Source organism: Lissotriton helveticus, assembly GCF_964261635.1.
Source record: "Lissotriton helveticus chromosome 1_1 unlocalized genomic scaffold, aLisHel1.1 SUPER_1_unloc_50, whole genome shotgun sequence".
NCBI classification, from domain to species: Eukaryota; Metazoa; Chordata; class Amphibia; order Caudata; family Salamandridae; genus Lissotriton; species Lissotriton helveticus.
Window position 1 is genome coordinate 960,841 of NW_027611693.1, and position 16,900 is coordinate 977,740.

General features: G+C 41.6%; 1 protein-coding gene and 1 long non-coding RNA gene across 2 annotated transcripts in view; both read right to left on the reverse strand.

Annotated features, from left to right (window-relative positions):
* Positions 1-183: 183 nt before the first annotated feature.
* Positions 184-1,470, reverse strand: LOC144806162 (uncharacterized). The gene has a single exon (XM_078672586.1). The coding sequence runs from the start codon at positions 1,468-1,470 to the stop codon at positions 523-525; it is 948 nt and encodes a 315-aa protein (XP_078528712.1). The 3' UTR covers positions 184-522.
* A 545-nt stretch (positions 1,471-2,015) lies between these two features.
* LOC144806170 (uncharacterized) overlaps positions 2,016-16,900 on the reverse strand; it is a 103,670-nt gene continuing 88,785 nt past the window's right edge. The window contains exon 4 of the long non-coding RNA XR_013605710.1: positions 2,016-2,798. This is a non-coding gene — a long non-coding RNA (uncharacterized LOC144806170). The remainder of the gene's footprint in view (positions 2,799-16,900) is intronic.

Below are 16,900 nucleotides of genomic sequence, written 5' to 3' on the forward strand. Positions count from 1 at the left end.
ACATTGTATTCAAGACTAAACCTTATCTGACATTCAGAACACACATAAGGCTTTTTTCCCCCGTGTGAGTTCGCTCAGGTCAAGTGAGAAGTAATTTGTAACCAAAACATTGCTTGCATTTTGAGCACTCATAAGGTTTTTCCCCAGAGTGAGATCTCTCATAAAGCATAACACTGTCTTTCAGATTCAACCTTTTATGGCATAAGGATTTTCTCTAGTGTGGAGTTTCTCATGGTGAAATAGCGTTTTTTTCTGCAGCTTTTCTGCCATTCAGAGCACTCATCAGTATGGAGTCGCTTATGGTTAGTGAGGCTGTGCCTATCAAATAGGAATTTCTGGCATTCACAGAAATTGGTAATGTTTTCCCCCTGTGTGCGTCTGCTCATGTAGAGTGAGATTGAGTTTAAAATGTATGCTTTTCTGGCATTCGGAGAACTGATTATTTTGATGGTGTGTTTTCTTATGGCACTTGTAACCATCTCTACCTCTGAATCTTTTCTGACATTTAGAGCACTGATCATTTTATTCACCAGTGTGGATTCTCATATGTTCAGTGAGATGAGATTTTTGTCTGAAACATTTTTGGCATTCGGAGCACTGATAAGGTTTTTCCCCAGTGTGGGTTCTTATATGCTGAGTGAGACGGCTTTTTACTCTGAAACATATCTGGCATTCGGAGCACTGATAAGGTTTTTCCCCAGTGTGGATTCTTATATGCTTAGTGAGACTGCTTTTTCGAATGAAACATATCTGGCATTCAGGGCACTGATAAGGTTTTTCCCCAGTGTGGGTTCTTATATGCTGAGTGAGACTGCTTTTTTCACTGAAACATATGTGGCATTCAGAGCACTGATAAGGTTTTTCCCCAGTGTGGATTCTTATATGCTCAGTGAGATTGCTTTTTTGACTGAAACATAGCTGGCATTCAGAGCACTGATAAGGTTTTTCCCCAGTGTGGATTCTTATATGCTCAGTGAGATTGCTTTTTTGACTGAAACATTTGTGGCATTCAGAGCACTGATAAGGTTTTTCCCCAGTGTGGAATCTCACATGTGCAGTTAGAAGTGATTTAAGTTTGAAATCTTTTGGGCATTCGGAGCACTGATAAGGTTTTTCCCCAGTGTGGGTTCTTATATGCAGCGTGAGATGTCTTTTTTCATTGAAACATTTCTGGCATTCAGAGCACTGATAAGGTTTTTCCCCAGTGTGTAATCTCACATGTGCAATTATAAGTGATTTAAATTTGAAATGTTTTGGGCATTCAGAGCACTGATAACGTTTTTCCACAGAGTGGGTTAATTCATGTCGATATAGACTCGGTTTGATACTAAACCTTTTCTGACATTCAGAGCACTGAAAAGGTTTTTCCCCAGTGTGGATTCTCATATGCTCAGTGAGATAAGATTTCCGCCTGAAACTTTTTTGGCATACTTTGCACGGAGAGTGTTTTCCCCCAGTGTGGATTTTCATATGCTCAGTGAGATAAGATTTACGTTTGAAACTTTTTTGGCATACTTTGCACTGAGAGTGGGTTTCCCCTGTGTGCATTCTGTCAAATTCTGTGAGATAAGATTTATGGCTGTATCTTTTTGGGCACAGGTAACTTTTTCCCCAACTTTGGTTATTTTGCCTCGATTTTAGAGTCGGGCTTGTTTAGATAATGTTCAGCACTTATCTCTAAAAGAAATTGTGTGTAATCTTCTCAACACTTGAATTGAGCAAAAAATGTCGGGAAGCCGTCCTGTAACGCCTGTTGAAATTTTTCTAACAGATAATAGTCTTTAGGTAATAGCCTCTCCGGCAGCAACTTAATTTGTGACTGAAGTTTTTCTCAAATCTATTTGTATAGGTTCTTAGCAATGCAGTAATAAGGTGTTAGTCTGATATTTAATGATTAAACTGATAAGTACCTTTTTGCACTGACGTAATGGCAGTAACTGAAGGCGTTAGAACATGCACAGTACTATTATGGATCATTAGTCGCAGAACATCAGTTCCTTCTACCCTTCCTATGTTTGGTGTAAGGTTAAGGTTTGTAGTTCTGAGGATGAGGATATTATTTACATTAGATATAGCGCAACGGTGCTCCTTTAATCCATTTTTATATTTAACAGTTTTACATATCACTCCTGCACAACAGATAATGTTGAGGCGATTTACATAGAATTACAGAACAGTACACAATAAAAAGGAAACAATCTGAGATGGTCATGAACACAATATAGTGGTGAATTTTTAAGGTTTTCGCAAGAGTGAGCAGAGTGGGTCAAGGTGTCATATCCCGAGGCAGATAGTCTCAAACTTGGGTAACTGGTTAAAAATGGTTGTTGAACAAAGGTGATTTTCTAATCTTTTGGTTGTTAACGTGTCAGCTTCGGAGTCTTCTTTCAGCGTCTTTTCTTTGATGGTATCCAGAAGAACCCTTTAGTTGTAACTTTCTTTTATGTAGTGTGTGCTTCCTCTCTAGAATTACATGATGCTTTAGATTAACGTTATTCTGTCATGCTGAGGCAATTTGTCTTTCTGATAATATTTCAGAAGAGGATGCTGAAATGGTCTTTCTACATTATTTCTGATGCTGTGTGCACAGATATGGCTTTGCTCTGGGTTAATGAAATGCAAAATTAGAGACTTCACTTACAGGTATAGTACTTTCCTCGCCACACTTAGATTTTTGGAAATTGTTTAAACGTAGAATGCTGGATGTCCGTCAGTTTTTCAAAATAATCCTTCTTATGGTGCTGACATTCAGTTGCTTAGTGCTAAATCTTGCTTTCCTCATCCGTAATTTCAATCACCTATAGTATTAAAATTAAATAGTTAATACATGTACATTTCCAAAAATATAATTTACAAGCCAAATCAATGCAGAATTTTGAAAATGTTGAGCTGTTTTTCAGACATAGCAGAGTGTAGAATGGTAGCATGAGAGTACTTGGATGGAAGAAAACAAGTTACTTACCTGTAACTTTGGTTCCCCAGTATTGGTAACTTTCATAGAGTCCCATGCTTTGTATCATTCCCCGTCGTCGGAATGGGAGTCTCGGTAACAAAAATACCATAGCTGTAGGTACAAAAGACCAAGGAAAAAGGCCTAGGCCTCATTCCCTTTTGTAGCATATCACCCTCTTTGTGTAAAAGAGACCAAACTCAGGCCTCAGCCAGTCAGAAGTGCCTCACCCCGTAGAACCTTCCTGAAGGAACCTCAGAGCCTCAGATTTTCGTAGCCGTTGTGTACTTAGACACCATATCTGTTGTAGGCTGAGCTTTCCTCGGGGAGGTGGGCGGGCGCATGGGAATCTATGAAAGTTACCAATACTGGGGAACCAAAGTTACAGGTAAGTAACTTGTTTTCTTACCCCAGTATTGGAACTTTCATAGATTCCCATGCTTTGTATCAGAGTAGCAAGCAGTTAGTAACAGAACCACATTTTGCATCATCACAATATAGCAATAGGCAACATGACATAAAGATACAAAATGTGAAAGACGGAAGGTGGGAAAGAATGGAAAGCTCACCACTCATTGGAAAAGGTTCCTCAGGACAGCCTGTCCTACTGCCACATCACCTTGTTGTAGGGACTCCAAGCAGTAATGCCTGGTAAAGGTGTGAACGCTGCTCCAGGTAGCAGCTCGGCAAATGTCTTTGATCTGTACCCCTGCGAAGAGGGCTGTAGAAGAAGCCACAGATCTCGTGGAATGCGCTTGAACCTTTCCAGTCGGAGGTTTTCCTGCAGCAGTGTGACAATGCAGAATGGCACTCGTGATCCACCTGGAAATGCCCTTGCTTGGACCTCCGAAGGCAACAAATAACTGAGAGGTTTTCCGAAAACTCTTAGTACGCTCCTGTGATGTATTCCTATAGGTTCTGTATCGATCCCCCTATTCCTGACCCTATTCTGGTTAACAAGTTAACTAGCAGCCATCCCATGAGGCAGAAAACCCCCATGATGCAGAAACCGTTATCTGATTAAGCCACACTACGGCACAGGAACGTGTTATCTGATTAGGTCATAACGCTTGCCATCTAATTAGACAAGCGATATTCCTCCAGCCCCTGATAAGGCATACGGAGTTCTCAAAACAAATCAAACCTATGACAACCTGGGAAAAACCCTGCGGCCATTGTTTTGATTTCACCGAGAACTTCAGCAAAAGAATGTGCTAACGACCAAGTCGTATGACATCCTTATTGACGTATCTATGTCCATCCTTACGTCAATCTCGGCACCTTACAGGTATAAATATTACCGATATTGCCCTATGCAAACACACGCGGTGGTGACGAGATCGGAGCAGCCAGACTTGCCGAAGCCCAGAGCAGAGCAGACCCCGCTGGCACAGCCCCGCCTTCCTGACACGTTGAGAATGAGACGCTGCTTTCTCCTGCCGAGAAATCCAGCTCCGGCGCTTCCGGGTAGCCCTCGCAGGCAGCCTGGAATATCGAGACCAGAGACGAGAGATACCATCCCTCATTCATCCTAAATTCCAGGTACAGAACTGAATAACCCCCCGCAGAGAATTCTTGAGTCAGTCACTTGGCAAAACAAACTTAACTTAAACTGCTACTTTCTATTCCCGCCCACGTATTAGGCTTAGGTCAGGTACACTGGGGTAGGCGTAGTTAGAAACACCAGTTGAGTACGTTTAGTCAAATGTATATGTGTATGTATCTATTTTATCCATTTTAAACCTTCATATGTCTTAGAAACCATATAAATGTTTTTACAGTATTATTTTATACTTCTGCTTTTAATGTATGCACTTTACTTAACCATAAGTATTGCGATAATATCGATCCATTTCTCTTGTATGAGAAAAGAGACTGATCAATAAACACCATCTTTTATTGAACACGCCCGTCTCTTCCTTTTCTCTACAATCTGGTGAAACTAAGAATGCACGTACTGACTGAGTAAAATAAGTTGTCTTTTGTTTTCACACGACTCTAGAGATACACTCTTGATTAGGGGAGAGCAAAGTTGTCATGTTCTATGGTTGTCAGAAACTAAATCCCTTCTTGTCTATCCAGGGAGGTTCAACTCCTCCTTGCCTATTCGAGAAAGTTTCTAGTGAACTCTGAGCTAGCTGGCAAACCCAAAACTTTAAGTCTAATATCGACAATAGAAGACCTAGTTAACGTCTGGTCTAGGCCTATACTATTGAAGGTATTATTCCAATGCGCAGAGCCTATTGGGATAATAGGAACTACACTACATGGCGCCCAACTAGTTTGGATAGGCGATAAAACTAACGCAAGACATTAGAGTAACTCAGTCGTGCTTTTTCACTCAGAACCCCTTTTTTCCCATAATACTCCAAAGACGTCTGGAGTGGGTGAAAGGTCATATCCACCAGACCTCGCAGGAGGAAACTCCTATGTATGGTTCTTGGTTTAGTCAACGTTGAAGGATACACTGTTCCAAAATATTGTGCATCTAATCTTTGTTTCCATAAGAAACCTGATCTGCAAACAAACGGAATAACCTTCCTGTCGGTAAAATGGTAGACAGTGATGAAGAAAGAGAGACAGCTAGATTAGCAGCTGAACTAGTAGCAGCTGATAATACTATGCAAGACGCAGACCCGGATATAATACTCATCCCGGTCAACAAAAGGAAATCTATAACTTTAAAACTTATAGAAAATGTACTGACACCTAGAGGTGGCACAGTCATATTCGTAATTGAGGCACACGAATATCGGCAGACAGAGGTATTCTATACATGGATAAACTTTCCAGCAGCTAACGCTGTAACAAAGTTCTTCCACTATTACAAAACAGAGGAACCTCCTGAGGAGTACACTCCTTTCGAGGAGGTGGAAGTACCACTTAAATTTCAAGAGCACCTGCTCTTGTTTAATGGCGCCCTAAAACATAATAATCACATCACCAGGCTCGGTCCCTTAGGTAGACCAGGAGCAACGTGGCCGGTCCTAGCCGGATACACACCACATCCAGACATTGAAAGAATGCCTGCACCAGAGCTGTTAACACAGCTGAAACAATTAATAAAGTTACATAGACAATTAGTCCAATATGTAATGCGGACTTCAACAATCCAACCAGCAATTAAAATTCCACAGCTGACCCCTCATCAGGGGAACACAAATAAAATTACACCACAGAACATACAATCCTGCCTAGGTAAAGTACCAGCTAAACGGGAACAAATACCATTCTGGTTAGCACAAAAAATCACCCAAATAGAGGCGGTGTTTCCAGACACCACCCCGTTGGAAAAACACAGGATTCTGACTATCTGTCTTCCGATGGGAATCGCACCACACGTGGAGGACTGTGACACTTGGGGTACAGTCTTTGCTTCCATTTACACAAAAACGCATGGTGTTCCATCCATCTCGGTAATACCAGATGTGCTAAAACAAATTCAAGACAAATACGGTCCAGAACCCGCTTTAACTCTTGGTATGAAATTACTGAAAGACTTCAAGCAGGTCTCGGCTATATTACTAGCCAACATAAAGGGAGAAGCAGCAAACGTGGCGATCCCCCAGAGGTTAAAAGAAACAGATATAGCAGACCAACCAGCTGAAATTGCCAGAATCATAGAAAAATCCTATGAGGAACTAGGTAGAGATAGTTTAGGTGGAATACCAGTAAAACCTCAACTGATTGAAAGTCCTGAAAAAATATTTTTTAATAATAATTTAACATCACAAAAAAAGAGCTGGGATGGAAACAAACAATCCAATCCTAAAGAAAAGATATTCCAGTCCAGAGGAAGGTCTCCTCGGCGGAGAGAAAGATCTCCAAACCAAGGACACAGGTCTCCCCAAAGTGAGCCCTCTGGGAAAAGATATAACCTTAGAAATAGGGATAATATAAAGAAACCTGATAGATATCAAGAAATTGATACACGCCCCTCTCAATTTTTTCAGACTTCCTCGCAGAAATCGGAAAGAAGAGGACGATCAGAACAAAGAGAAGAGCACGTCAAGTCCAAAGACAAGGAACCTGCTCATCTAAAAAAGAAATTACAATTTCCAAAAAAGAAGGTAGCCAGTATTAAAGTAGTTAACAATGCCGAGAATACGGAGGACACAACTGAAAAACGGAGAATGGGCTCAGACAATGCTAGACAGCGCAGCAGAAGTGAGCATAGCTCGCAAAGTCCTTATGAATCATCTGGAGACAGTGGACACGAATGAATACCTTCAAGTGGAAACTGCAGACACCAGAGTTAGCAAACCTCACAAAATATATGAAATAACTTTACGTATAGAAGGGGATAAGACTAGAAAAATAAGGGGACTATTTTGGGATAATCTCTCCAAGGGCTATGACATCCTTCTAGCTGAAAAAGACTGGCCACCAGAGTTTGTCAGGGACTGCCCTCATGGCGAAGAAATAATTATGCCTGCCTTCTCAAATCATATCCCAATTCATAAAAAATACACACTTGCTAGAAAGTGGGCAGTAGCTCAAGCTCCAGCTTTATATAAAAATCATGTAGGATGGGATGAGGACTCTCCTCCTCACAAAATCCAGTTAAAATCACAACCTACTGCACAGAGACAGTACCCAATTAAGCAAGAAGCTAAAAAACAGGTAAAAGAAATCCTAGATCAACTAGAATACCAGGGGGTGATTGAAACTTGCACATCACAAATGAACAACCCTTTGTTTCCGGTCTCCCAACCAGACAATTCATATCGTCTAGTTTTGGATTACAGACACCTTAACTCATGTTGCAAAACTTTTGCAGTGCAAAACTCGCATAGTGCTGCACTAATGAATAACATAGTGCGCAAAAAATACAAAACTACATTAGACATCTCTAATGGATTCTTTTGTCAAAATATAGCACCAGAGAGCAGATATTTGTCCGCGTTCTCAATAAATGGCACTCAAAAACAATTCTGTTGGTTAGCCCAGGGGTACAAGAACAGCCCAGGAGTATTCTCAGCGAGAGTAACAGAATTACTACAAACATATGATGACGAAGCATTATCTTATGTCGACGACATATACCTAACAGATGATGACTTGGATACTCACTTGAAGAGAGTGAACACCATAATACTTGGGTTCGCAGCAGAGGGTTACAAATTCAACTTTAAAAAATCCAGAATTGCCCATCTAACAGTCCTGTTCTTAGGATATGAATTATCAAGTGAAGGCAAAAGCCTGGCTGACAATTTCTTAGAGAAATGTGCCGTACTCCAAGCACCTAGAACACTAAAAAACCTACAGTCAATTCTAGGCTTCCTAAATTTCGGAAGAACATACATTGCAAATTACGCAGAAATGGTCAAACTCCTTTATGATCTAATAAAACCAGATTTTAAAAGAATCAATTGGACTCAAATACACACAGAAATTCTGAGATCCTTACAAACAGACATGTTAATTAAAACAAAATTAGAAACACGTGATAACACACGCAATCTTGTGATTCGAGTCATCCCAGGAAGATGCGGATTCACATACCTGACCTCTAATGAGGGAGAAAAGGTACCAATTGCATTCAAATCACACTTGTACACTAAAGCTGAAATGAAATTCAGCCCAACGGAAAAAATTCTAACTGCAACACAGACAGCTATAGCAAAAGAACGAGCCCTGGCACAAGGTAAACGAATAATAATCGTGACACCGATACCAGCCCTAGAGGCTGTAACAAAAGCAAGCATTCCGAAAACACAAGAATTTCTCCAATATGAATTCGAATGTCCTCCGCCGACCGAAATTCTGCCTCTAGAACATTACGGCTGTATAATATATACAGACGGATCAGCACAACCCGCAGTGGGGGGTAAACAAGCTTACAGTGCTGCGTGCGCGATTGTTAAAGGTCGCTGGCACGAAGGGAAATTTAAACCAGCCGTCACTAAAACACAATTTCTAGGAGATTGTACAGCTCAGCGAGCTGAACTACTGGCATTCAAGATGGTGCTTGAAAATACCGATCGAGAATTCCCCACACTCATAGTGTGCGATTCGTATTATTGCGTTCAGTCTTACAATGAATACTTGCAGATCTGGCTTCAGAATGGTTTTAAGGATGCAAAAGGAGGCACAATCAAGCATAAAATGCTCTGGGAACAAGTAGTTCTGTTACAAAAAGAACTACCAAAGACTCACGTGATACATACACTGAGTCATCAACGTGATGGCGTTCACGTTGCAGGGAATTCATTGGCTGATGAGGCAGCGAAGGCAGCTGTGCAAACGGCTTCCGTAGCTGCCATCACACGGTCAAAAACAAAAATAGACAGCGAAATATTACAGGCTGTCAGCGCTACAGAAAAGGATTCGATAGAAACACTCCCGAAAGGCTTTCCAGTAAAATACTCATACATAACTGATGCAAACAATGTTCCTTTTGCTCGAATCCCTGGAGTGGGGGATAGGGCAATTCCAAACATGGAACATAGGTTAGGACTAATAATAGCGGCACACGAAGGGCTTGCTTCTGTACATGCCGGCGTCTCAGCCACAGTATCATTATTAAAACAGAGATACTGGTGGCCACAAATGAGAAGACAAACACGGAACTATGTTTTAGACTGTGAAATATGTCAAAGAATGAAAGTATCAACGGTGAGACGACCAGCACAGACGCCCCTTCTAATCTCAGATAAACCATTAGCCTGTGTTTATCTGGACCACTGTGGTCCCTTACAAAGGGATGGTAACTATAAATATATCCTGGTCGCAGTGGATTCATGCACGAGATTCATATGGATGTGGCCCCAGCGATCGGCTGACGCCAGAACCGTTATAAAAGATTTGCGAGTCTTTATCGGCACATACGCAATTGGCATGCTGCATTCTGACCAGGGTCCTGCTTTTAGCTCTCGAGCTTATAAGGAGGCCATGACCAGCATGGGCATTGCATTGCGGTACTCTTGTCCATTTCACCCTGAGGGGAACGGAATTGTAGAAAGAAAAAACCGTGACATAAAGCAATGGATAACAGCAAAGGTATTAGGTTCGGGAGCTGGGTGGGTCAAACATCTAATAAGTGTCCAACGTAGTCTAAATAACTTGCCAAGAAATTCTCTGAAGGGATTCAGTCCGTACGAATTATTGTTTGGAACTAGGATGTTAGTCTTAGACCTCGACAGTCAGACTTCAGTGGTGAAGGAAAAAAGCTTTGATATCAAAGATCGTTTGGCTATTTTGCAGGACTTAAACGAAACAAGAAAAGACCTGAGCAACATAAAGTTGAAACAGCAGCCAAAAACCACTGAAGAACCACCACCTGTCCCAGCAAGACCTGTCTGGATTCCAAAAGTCGGGGATCTAGTCAGGGAAAAGATTGCGGTAAAGGAGGAATTTGGGCCTTCTTACAGAAAAGCAGTTCCTGTCTTGTCTATCAACGGGACAAGATCAGTTGTACTACCGCCGCTTGCTGGTAAAAAGGAGAACCGAGTTGTATCCATCGACCTGGTAAAACCACAATCATGTGGCCGATAACAAATAGTAGGCCAAGTGGACTCCCGATAAGTAGTAGAACACCAAGGTTTGCTACCAATACAGAGGTCCTAACTAGGAGGCTAATCACATTCGAAACACCAACATACAATGAAGTAACAAACGACTATGCAAGAAACAGGAATCCTGAAACAATTGGAACAATTGACAGAACTGCATCCGGCTACTTCATAAACTTCGATGATTCCTCTGAAAACCTAAGTGAATCAAAAACACAGCCATCAACAAAAACCTTTAAAGATAAAGCTAAAGAACTTTTGAAACAACTGAAAGAAACATATCTGATTTCTCCATGGATTGAATTTTGGGTGGGCTTTGGTGCATTTATCCTCATACTTTGGCTCATCATGGTACTAACTTTGGGACGCTTCATTGAGGGAAAATATGCTAAAATGGACACAGCAAGTCAGAAAATCAACTTGATCCTCAAACCACACACATCTTCACACGTCGAGAAAAGAGAACTTTCTTCAGTCAACTTTACAGCCAATCCTATACCGGGTGGGGTAGCATGGGACAATACTGACTACAAAATTTATGGTCCGGTCGAAATCCTGAAGTATCCACACCAAATCAAGATCTCATTGAGTGACTTTGTAAAAACAAGCTCATTTGCTGATGATTGGGACTTTGAAAGTATTAATAACATGATGTCTGACTTAGTGATGTCTGCTAAATTTACCAAACATGATTACTTACAGGGTTCGACAAATTATGATAGTATGTACTGTTACAACGACTATGGTAACCATTTTCTACATAAATCTGCACAACCTAGAAATGTTTTAAATTATAATCAGTGGGAACATTGTGCAACCCCTCCGAAAGGAAGCTCAAGAACCTTTTATGACAAATACTCATACTTTTCAGGTTTCAACACAAGTAATGCTGAAACATTTTATTTCAAATTGTCAAATAAGACAGGGACAAAGACCATGATAACAAACACAAAATTTATATATTCAGACTCATTTTTTGAACAAATGAATACTTTTGGTTTTGATTATTGGGACAAAAATGTTGAAGTAAAAAGTGTTTGGGGTACAAAAGAATGGCAAGTACAAGGTATAGAATCATTGTTTAGAGCCTGCATGATCCCAGAACAAATTATATTCTTGAATGACACTGTTCAACAAACGACCTGTCTTGGCTTAGCCAAAATCAAAGATTTAAATAAACCGTCTATTCCAAAGCCAACAATGAACAGCAATAACTCTACAGATGAGGAGATAGACGTAAACTATGTATTAAACCAAAACCGAACATATCCTGATTGGAAACAGTGGTTGATCTGGCCCACAGATACTAATAACTGTCAAGACAGATTCCTGAACAAAACACAGGGGTTCAAATTGACCAGGCCAGACCCTAGATATTCCCAAAGACAACACCCAGGGATAATAACCACCTACAGTGTGGGCAAATTATGCCTTCAATGGCTACAAACTTCCACACTGACAGAAATTAAGCAACACCTAACTTTACTTACTGATGGTGCTGACTTGCGTGATTTCATTATGGGACCGCGCAAACAGCGTCAAAAGCGTTTCATAGCAGCCTCTGTATATGCATCTTACAACGAGGCCTGGAAGGTGACTCAAATTGAGACAGCAGAAAGTATACGGGAAATTGACCGTATTAATTTGGAAAAATCCCTTTCTGTAGTGGACAATGGGTTAATGACTCTGTCCTCCAGAATTTTTTCTCTGGACAGCATTGTGTCTTCAGCAATCGACATAATATCGCAAGACTTACTGTTGTTACAACACGGTCAGTCTCAATTGCGTTCTATTGTACAGCTTGGCTGGACGTTGCAAAATCTGCGTTCAGGTTATGTGCCTTGGCGTTTAATCAACACAACGTCACTATTCAATATCTTTAACCTTACTGATAAACAAATCAGTATGGCACAGAAGGGTGCTGATTATACAATCCTGAGCATTGAGAAACTCGAGAGATTACCAGTGACAATGTCAGAACGACCTGTCAGTGAATGGATAATACATGGGATAATTAATATTCCAATATCTACCTTCAGGTTTCAATACTGCCAAAAATATATACAGGCTGGCATGTACGAAAAATTGGGAAAAGGGTACATTAAGACAACATGGAACTTGCCCTATTCACATGCATGTGTCAGTAATAAAGGACAGAAAGTGTTTCTTAGTGGCAATAATTGTGCGATGTCACTAAGCGGTACACTTCTGTGTAACGGAATTAGTTTGCATGGAGCCTGTGAAGGGAATTCAAATAACCTTTCATGTCACCAGCTAGGCACACCTGCAACAGAGATAGAACCATTCTTTCAAAGACTCTATAATGGGAGTTACATTCTAATTGTGGACCGCAGATGTTGTAGTCTTATGCCCAGGACTCCTTATCTCATAACTACGACTGCGAAGGTCAAGTGCTGTGGACGCTTATTGTTCCCCAGCTCCTTTCCAGACAGGGAGGCAAGGGCATGGCCCAACTTGAAAATTACTTCTATTCGAATAGATACTTTAAGCAGAATGAAAACAGTGCTTCTTCAGACGCCGACCAGACTCACGTCATCAAAAGAAACGTATGATCTCCTAGTCGCAAGGACGACTGCAGAGATTCACTCCTTATTATCAACTAATTCCCCCATACATTTCGCAGAAATCCTGAATGAAATCTTAAATATTTCTGATACCAGTGGAGTCTCAAAGGTATTTAAGACAGTATTTTCGATGGCATTAACACCATTCAAAGCCATACTGGGTATTTTTCCAGATTTCGTCCATTCGATTTTTGGCGGACTTCCCCTCATTTTGGGACTAATTGCAGGAATCCTATTCTTGGTCCTAATATTTCGTTATGGCAAACCGTGTCACAGACAAAACACCTGCGACAAGGGAAGAAACAATCCGAGCCATTGGATACCGGGACCGGATATAAAAAATCCTGGGACTATCCCGGCTTAGAGACCTGAACATGACTTGGTTTCTTTCATTTCGACCAATGTGGCATCGATGTGTTTTACCTGTATTAAGGTGCTTGCTATGCGGAGAAGAATGCGTGTTAGACACCTGTCTGACGCTACAATCGGATGCGCCAATGGATGCAGAAACATTGTTGGGTCCAATAAAGGCTCATGCTTTGTGCTGCCCTCAACGGCTACCAATCCTGATGACGGCATTCGTGGAAACTTCACCACTACGATTGACTGGTAGTGAAGTTCAAGATGAAAGCAGCATCGATCAGGTACGACCTTCTGTCAGCAATATTAATCAAAACGTCAATGGAGACAATCATGCGCACAAATGCATGGTTACACCTTTTTCCGAGTTAGTGGAACTCTCCCAGGAAGCTGTTGACAGCTTTTTCGACAGTCTAAATGATATGATGTTCTCACCAGAGCAGAAATAGAGACTTTTGAGCAAGCTCGCACACGGCGTTCCCTGAATTTGGCCTTCAACTAGAATAGCAAATTACCATGAACAATTTTCCCTCCAGTTCACGGACAGCAATTTTTTCAGCAGCCCCAAAATATTTTTGCATATTTTTCGGGACACTTATCTTCTGCTTAAAGTAAGAACTATTCTTAGAGAACTAAAATTTCTATTTTTAGATACTTTATAGACATTAGCTGCCCGCTGGTATGTTCATAATTATTTTGATTCTGTGATGAAATGGTCTCGAACCTTTTTTCTGTATTAAGAGCCATTTCATGTGTAAATTCTCATATACAAATTAGTGATAATGTATAGATATGCGTGATTACTTTAGCATTATTCTACAGCTTGAGTGCATATAATACATGTGACTGCCTTTTTCCGTATATTAGATAATTTCAAAATGCATTTACGTATTTTGGGGTGGTAAGGTATACACAATACTCTACAGTATGTTTTACTATGCCTAGATTCATAAACATGGCCATAGTTAGCGTGGAGTGGGTGTGATGTATTCCTATAGGTTCTGTATCGATCCCCCTATTCCTGACCCTATTCTGGTTAACAAGTTAACTAGCAGCCATCCCATGAGGAAGAAAACCCCCATGATGCAGAAACCGTTATCTGATTAAGCCACACTACGGCACAGGAACGTGTTATCTGATTAGGTCATAACGCTTGCCATCTAATTAGACAAGCGATATTCCTCCAGCCCCTGATAAGGCATACGGAGTTCTCAAAACAAATCAAACCTATGACAACCTGGGAAAAACCCTGCGACCATTGTTTTGATTTCACCGAGAACTTCAGCAAAAGAATGTGCTAACGACCAAGTCGTATGACATCCTTATTGACGTATCTATGTCCATCCTTACGTCAATCTCGGCACCTTACAGGTATAAATATTACCGATATTGCCCTATGCAAACACACGCGGTGGTGACGAGATCGGAGCAGCCAGACTTGCCGAAGCCCAGAGCAGAGCAGACCCCGCTGGCGCAGCCCCGCCTTCCTGACGCGCTGAGAACGAGACGCTGCTTTCTCCTGCCGGCGCTTCCGGGTAGCCCTCGCAGGCAGCCTGGAATATCGAGACCAGAGACGAGAGATACCATCCCTCATTCATCCTAAATTCCAGGTACAGAACTGAATAACCCCCCGCAGAGAATTCTTGAGTCAGTCACTTGGCAAAACAAACTTAACTTAAACTGCTACTTTCTATTCCCGCCCACGTATTAGGCTTAGGTCAGGTACACTGGGGTAGGCGTAGTTAGAAACACCAGTTGAGTACGTTTAGTCAAATGTATATGTGTATGTATCTATTTTATCCATTTTAAACCTTCATATGGCTTAGAAACCATATAAATGTTTTTACAGTATTATTTTATACTTCTGCTTTTAATGTATGCACTTTACTTAACCATAAGTATTGCGATAATATCGATCCATTTCTCTTGTATGAGAAAAGAGACTGATCAATAAATACCATCTTTTATTGAACACGCCCGTCTCTTCCTTTTCTCTACAATCTGGTGAAACTAAGAATGCACGTACTGACTGAGTAAAATAAGTTGTCTTTTGTTTTCACACGACTCTAGAGATACACTCTTGATTAGGGGAGAGCAAAGTTGTCATGTTCTATGGTTGTCAGAAACTAAATCCCTTCTTGTCTATCCAGGGAGGTTCAACTCCTCCTTGCCTATTCGAGAAAGTTTCTAGTGAACTCTGAGCTAGCTGGCAAACCCAAAACTTTAAGTCTAATATCGACAATAGAAGACCTAGTTAACGTCTGGTCTAGGCCTATACTATTGAAGGTATTATTCCAATGCGCAGAGCCTATTGGGATAATAGGAACTACACTACACTCCAAGTAGAATTTCAAACACCGTTGCACATCGAGCGAATGTAATGTCCTCTCTGCTGGTGTAGCCGGTTGAGGAAAGAACGCCTTCAGAATGACCGGCTCATTCAAATGGAAGTCTGAGGGGACTTTAGGCATAAACCTCGGGTTAGTTCTCATGATGACAGTGTTTCTCTTGAATTGAAGGAAAGGTTCTTGGATAGTCAAGGCTTGTAATAAACCAACACGCCTAGCCGACGTGAGAGCGAGGAGGAGAGCCAATTTCCATGAAAGGTATTTCATGTCAGAACGATGGATTGGTTCAAACGGCCCTTCATGAGCTGAGAAAGGACTATATTCAGATGCCATGTTGGAGGCGGTGGTCTCACTGATGGATAAACTCTGAACAATCCCTTTAGAAATTGTTTGACAATTCTGGATGACCACAAGGAGGGTCCAGAGCCAGTCCTCCTGAATCTCGACATTGCCGCCAAGTGGACCTTAATTGATGAATGGGCTAGTCCCGATTTGGCCAAGGACAGCAGATAAGGAAGGATCTGATGAGGCTTGGAAGCGAAAGGATCAATACCTTCTTTCTTGCACCAGCAACAGAATCTCTTCCACTTAAGACGGTCAAGTCAAGTCAAGTCCTGTTCTTAGAAGGAGCTCTTGACTGAAAAAGGACCTCCTTAATCTCACCAGAAATGGGTAGGTTCATAAATTCTCGCTGCTCAGGAGTCGTGCAGTCAGGTGTAGGGACTGCGGATCCGGGTGCCAAACTTGTCCCTCGGACATCGTGAGCAGATGGAGTTCCGTGATCCAGAACTGCCTCGGCCAAGCAGGGGCTATAAGGATCATCCTGCACGGCTCCACCTTGATCTTCCTGATGAGTGGGATCAGAGGTATGGGAGGAAAAGCGTAGACAAATGTCCTCAACCATGCTATCGAAAGCGCACTCCCCAGAGAACCTCGATGGGGAAGCCTGCTTACATAAGACCGGCATTTCTTGTTGGTCGGAGTGGCAAAAAGATCGATCTCTGGTCTGCCCCACTGGCTGAAGACCTCCTCCAAGACTCTCTGATTCAATTCCCATTCGTGGCTGACTGAGGATGACCTGCTCAGTCTGTTGGCATTTTCGTTGAGGACACCTGGTAAGTGTTCTGCTCTCAGCGAAACCCT